Source organism: Alosa alosa, chromosome 14 (genome assembly GCF_017589495.1).
Source record: "Alosa alosa isolate M-15738 ecotype Scorff River chromosome 14, AALO_Geno_1.1, whole genome shotgun sequence".
NCBI classification, from domain to species: domain Eukaryota; kingdom Metazoa; phylum Chordata; class Actinopteri; order Clupeiformes; family Clupeidae; genus Alosa; species Alosa alosa.
This window is the reverse complement of record NC_063202.1, coordinates 27,560,728-27,567,086: the sequence shown is the minus strand read 5'-3', so window position 1 is coordinate 27,567,086 and position 6,359 is coordinate 27,560,728. Positions and strand designations below refer to the sequence as shown.

Below are 6,359 nucleotides of genomic sequence, written 5' to 3'. Positions count from 1 at the left end.
TGTCCCTAGCCAGAAGTCTTAAGTCACTTTTAAGTAAAATGAACTGACAGCCGTCAAGTCGGGTGGGGTTCCCCAGAGGATTCCCCGTAGCGGAGGCCCCTCCCCTTTCAGCTCGGAGCTGTCCAGCTCTTCGAAAAGTCTGCCAGCATCAGCGAGCGTTCGCGAGCCACAAGAGGCTGGCAGTCAGACGGCTGCAGGAGCGCGTCGGAAACGGATTCAAAGTTGCGCTGCTTCTGCAGATGGAATGCTTGAACTGGAGACAACGCATACAGCAAGAAGCAAATATTTTTTTGGAGCAGATGGAATGATAGTTTTGCTCTATCATGTTTCACAAGCCGAACGCAGCCGTGTAAAATCCATCCACCTGCGGCAGAACCAGCAGTAACCATGATTTGGACTATTTTACTATCCTACTGCGTGACTTTTGTCTTTGGGAATAAGACCGATGAACGGATACCTTTCTTTCACGGACATGTATTTGAGAACTCGCCACAGGGATCTAAAGTGAACGGACTGAGTATACCGGTAAAGCGCGTTGACGCACAGAAATGGTGCTCCAAGTCCGGAATGCACCTGAAACTCATAGGAGACGGCAGCGAAGACTTCCATGTATTTGCTCACCACAAGCGCGGTCACATCTTACTGAAAACCTCCAACATACTGGACAGGGAAGAGCGCGCCTTTTACCTTTTGAGTCTGGGTTTATGTTGTCAAAACTGCGCATCGGCCGACCGCGTGGTTGCAGAAGTTGCATCTGTCAAAGTGGACGTGCTTGACACTAATGACCACGAACCCACCTTTCGCCATGCAGATGTCAAGATAACTTTAGACGACGCCACGGCCCTGCGTTCGGTGGTGTATAAAGTGAAGGCCGTGGACACAGACAGTGGTAAAAACGCAGAACTTATTTATTTCTCCCTCCCGAAAAATGGCAGTTTTTATGTTGTGCCCAAAACCGGCGAGGTGCTGCTTGTAGACTCGATATTAGGTTTGTCATCACCTATTAGATTTAATGTATTTGCCCGGGATCACGGATGGCCCTCTCGGACAAGTCAGAATATGGAGATGGAAATCAGCCCCCGACAACTGCCCGCGGCACAGCCGCCGTCCCAACTGCCTCAGGGCAGCGGCTTCTCCCGTAGGTCCAGGTCCTTGCAGGAACCTGACAAACCTGTCGTTATCAGTGTGTCAGAGGATGCCAGCGTTGGTTCAGTTGTGATGAACTTGAATCGTTTAAGTCGGTTTCCATCGGCAAGCTTTGAGTTGGTTTACCCCGGTGCGGAGAATACACCAGTGTCGGTCAGCCGTGACAGCGGGGATATTGTGATTTCCAGGCGTCTTGACCGGGAGACGGAGCCACTGGTGGAAATAACTGTCAGAGTCCAAGATAAAAGGGGTAAGTGTAAAGGCTGTCATTTGCCTAAGAGTAACTTTTTGCGCGCTGGGAATGTTACTCAAGCGTTTAGCAGTGTTTCTTTCATTGTTTCTTTCTTTGATTATGAGATAATTGAAATTGGTATTATTGTTATTATTATTAACATGATTAGTTATTACATTGTGATGTTATAATTCAATATAATAAGTAAATTCAGCGTCTAAACGCTCATTATCTTCAAATAGACTGTTATGTTATCAAATTATCATGTGCATGTGAACATTAGCATCATTCTTATGATTATGTTTGTTTTGCAATGGTCTCATGCCAGGTTAATGTCACCTGCAGAACTACACTAAATATAATGACGTGTAGCCTATCAGCGAAATGTGTCGTTGCTATAAATTGCTTATGCCACTGTACCCCATATGGGGTATAATGCAATTTGCTGAATGCTGTGTATTTGCGTGCATAATATGAGGACATTCAACACTGCACGTTTGGTCGCATAATGTTAGGCCTACCATGCATGATGGTTTGCTTGTTTGTCATTGGAACACGAGAGTACAACAGTGATGCTGACGTGGTGATTTGCCTCTTGTGTTGATTGGTACATACGGTCTTTCTTAACTGGCCTCCAATTTGCGCGTGATCTGCCATATCTCCCATCTGAACGAACATGCAACGATAATATGTTTCATGTTATGTGTTCATATAATGGCATACTTTGCCCTTATACGCCACTGACATCTCGCATCTCACTTCTCAAATGATTGAATTGTGCATATACACATAAATGCTTTTTTTATCCAGTCTTTGTGCTCTATGGTGTAAATCCTGTATTCACGGACTAGTCTACAAACGAGTGTATGCTTTTAGCTTCTACTAGGCCTCCCAAAGTTTAGTGAGTCACTCTGTCACAGAGCCAGTAAAAATGCGCTCAGAATTCGAGCGAAAGTCTAAGTTTAGGACGAGAAGGCACGCCGTGGGAATCTGGACTGGTCTAATCCTTTTTGAGTGGAGATCTCTCTCGACCTTGCTTCATCTGCTCGTATTATCCATGTAATCCCGTCTCATTCACTTTCTCATTTCGGGGATTTGGGAGCGGCGCTGTGTGCCGGGGAACTTTGTACGTTTCTTAGAAGGAGACAGATTCGTCTAAGTCCTGCGTTTATTGGGATCAGAGTGATCGTAATTCGCTCATATTTGATTTCTGGCGTTACACAGCGGTGACGCGCTGCGCAAGTGGCCAGAGCTTGTGATTTAATTAGCACGGCCTGTTGGTGTTTTAATTACAGTCCGTCTGCATGGCTGTCCCGCGGCCCTCCAATCTCCAGCATGAGCTAGCTCAGAACGTGCGAAGCACTGCGCTCTCTCTCTTCTCTCTCTCTCTCTCTCTCTCTCTCTCTCTCTCACTCTCACTCACTCACTCTCACTCACTCACACACACACTCACTCACTCACTCACACACACTCACACACACACACACACACACACTCAATCTCTATCTCTCTCACACACACTGTACACACAGTATGTCTAACCTTTTGTTGAAAGCAAGGTGTTTTTCCACTGAGGAAAGCAGCGGTCTGCATGAGAAGGGTGTGAGGGAGAGAGAAAGAGATAGAGAGAGAGAGTGTGAGTAAGAGGTGCTGGTCCTAGATACCTGCAATGTGTTAGAATCACTTTTGGATGTGCATTAGTGAGTGTGAAGAGATCTGTCTGTGCATTCCAGTCCATTATCTGGCTAGGGGGTAAAATCCTCCACAACAAAGAGGCATTCTCTTAGCTCCATAAAGTGGCCCTGCGCTGTGGGGATGCTTGTGCCCGCGACCCTGTACTCTCCTGAATATTCAATTGAAAATGATGGGCCATTGTTAAGTGTTGCCCACTGTCTTGCGTGGCAATGCACTGCAACTGCTGTGATTCTTAAATGGATCTTCAGGGCGCCCTTTGAAAGTTTGTTTACTGGCCTCTGCTTGTCTTCCAACAGAGCCATGTCATACCTCCAAAACACACAGCCCCTCTCTCTGCATCCATTTGAGCCCTCTCTCTCTCTCTCCAGCGTCTCCTCCCCTCCATCCCTCTAGTATTGCTTATCCATCCTCTGATCTCTTGGCTGTGAAGGCTGCCTCTTGTCCTTAATTGCAGTGCGGGGCACTGTAATGTGGAAACGGGGTCCCCTTCTCTCGTCCTTGTTTCTGTCCCTCCGTTCGATGTCAAGGCCTCCATATTTAAAGGCCTCTCCTCTCTCCATTCTCCAGTCTCTCCATTCAAAGTGACTGCCTTTTGTGGTGTGCTGGTGCAGTGGGATCAATTAGTTAGTGTGTGGTGGACATCAATGCAGCCTGTTTGGATGAGTGACTAACACATGCATGGTGGTGCACCCATATGTAATTACCGGCAACCGAAGTTTTTAAATGAAATCGAGTCATTGTTAGATAAGGTAGAGGTCAGATTTCTCAGTCCGCCCCCTACACTGTGTTTCCCTTCCATTAAACACCTCTGTTTTCTTATCTAGTGCCTTCTCTTCCCCACCTGTCCAGCATGTCTTTTTGTTATCAACGCCTCTGTCATGTTAGCTTGAGTGATTGTGTGCATTCCTCCCCACCTCGCAGCAAACAGTGCCGTGACTGGCACACAGATCTGTGTGACAGACACGTTTGTGCTGTCAAAGCCGTGCCGATCTGACAAATCCCTCAATCAAACGTGCAAAACACGGCTCTCAGAGCCACTCTCGGAAAACCAGTGTTTCACAGCTTCTGATAAGGACTAAACACGCTGTTAATGGCGTTGTCTTTTTTTTCTTTCTAAAAGGGGCGATTTCATTTAGCACTTTGAGCGTAGTGTCTCTCCCTGGGGCTCTGAGCTTGCAGCCTTTAATTTGGGCAGAAGCTGGTGTTTTTCAGGGTCTTATGACCAGACTTCTGTGTTGGAAATCTGTTAATCTGATTGGAAAGAGCCAAAGAATTATAGGAGCATATGGGAGCCATCTTCTGTCAGGGAAGCAGAGGAGCTTGTGTGCGCTCTGATGTACTTTGTACATGGGGGTCAGGGATGCACACACACACACACACACACATGCACACATGCACACACATTAATTTCCATGAACACATGCTCTACATAAACACCACACTCAATTACGTGGCCTTTTTACACATATAATGTGAAAGTTGACGCATACTGTACACTCACGTACTTGGGCACAGCCAAACCGATTTAACATCTGTGCAGAAACATGTTTAGTGCACTCATCCACAAACCATATGTTCAGATGCCTTACACCCTCACTTCATCTTCTCATTCTGCCGGCACACACACACACACACACACACACACACACACAGAGAAAAATAAGCACAAAAAACAGTAACTCACTGTGGAACAGAACTCTTTCTTTTCTCTCACTTAAACACACACATATACAGTACACACACACCTTGCCTGTCTGGTTTGCTGAAATGCTTATTTAACAATCAAGGCCATGGACTGCCACAGCTTGTTATGCATGCCATATAGGTATCTTGATTGCCTTGATTTCAAACAGTCTGCAGTCTGATATTGCTTTACCTTGATGATAATTGGCCTTACTGAATACATTTTTTTCTTTGAATGTTGAAATGACAATGAAAAATGAATGTCATGGTTATAATTTTCATTTCCGATCCATGTTAATGTTAATTGACAAGATGGAAAACTATTTTACACTCGAAAAAATGTTCAAACCTTCCAAATGAGTTTTTAGTTTTGTGTTGAACTGACACACACACACACACACACACACACTCTCACACAAACAAACAAACACACTCACACACAAACACAAGCACACAGAGACAGACGGAGGCAGATAAAGATTGAAAGAGAAAGTCACAAAGAGAGTACAAACACTTCTGAAAACATAAACAAGCACAAATAAACAATGTTCTTCAAAGGCGCACAAGGTCTAACCAAATCCGTCCCCTTCAAATGCTGTGTAGGTATAAGCCAGCAAAATCACCTTGCAGATAAATACAAGCCTTATGAAAATAGATCGCTAGCCAAGCGTGTGCACCCCGAGTTTGTATTTTTAGCGCCAGTGTTTAGTAAAAATCCAGTCGTGTGCAAGCTGCTTACAGTAGATTGAGTCAGCTTGCAAGGATCAGAATGGCAGCCATGTGTAAAACAAGGCACACTTAATTAATGGAATATATTAGGGTATTAGGCGGTTGGCTGTGAGGAGGAAATGCAGGGAGGGACGGGAGAGAAGTATAGAGGTTGGCCAAGCATTTGGTATGAGTTTATAGTCTGCAATGAGAAATTGCCAGAGAAAAACAGAGAGCTATCAGCATACATGGCATGTGTGCTTGTGCACATTTTTTTTGCAAGCCAGTCAGAAATGTGTGTTGGAGAGAAAAGAAGGAGGGATAGAGGGAGATGGAGAGGGAGAGAGGGAGATGGAGAGAGGGAGATGGAGATGGAGAGATGGTGCATGTGTTCTGCTCATCCATGACTTGAGGAAGTTGGAGGGAGATATGCTGTGAAGAATAAGGTCAGTGTGTTTGGGGATTGTGGACTTTTAAAGCATGAGCCAACAGAACTAAGTTGGCAAACTTTGTTCAAAGGACAGGAAGTAGACATATACTTTTTTTCTTGGAGCACTGGATGCTGTCAACAAAAACCTCAGACAACCTTGACCATGTGTGTGTGTCCTCTGTCCACGAAGAGCCAATAAATTACACACTGAGGCACTTTGGGCCAAATGTACAGATTCCTCTCAGCATCATGGACAGCCATCAGGTTGCCCCTGGTGACAGCATCCATGGTGTTACCTTGGATATCATTCAGCCTTTAGTCAGGCTGTTATCTGACACGACCCACACACTCCCGACTGAGCCCTGCATTTGGGTGAAAGTCGGAAGAAAGAGAGAGTGAGGGAGAGGGAGAGGGAGAGAGAAGAAGGACTGGCAGAGCAGATGAGTGTGGAGGGAGACACCACCC

At 45.6% G+C, this 6,359-nt stretch overlaps 1 protein-coding gene across 1 annotated transcript in view; it reads left to right on the top strand.

Moving 5' to 3' along the window:
- The first annotated feature begins 205 nt into the window (after positions 1–205).
- Positions 206–6,359, top strand: part of si:ch211-186j3.6 (neural-cadherin) — a 164,265-nt gene continuing 158,111 nt past the window's right edge. Inside the window, exon 1 of the mRNA XM_048263372.1 lies at positions 206–1,396. Within this exon, the coding sequence (XP_048119329.1) occupies positions 388–1,396 (1,009 nt within the window). The 5' untranslated portion in view covers positions 206–387. The remainder of the gene's footprint in view (positions 1,397–6,359) is intronic.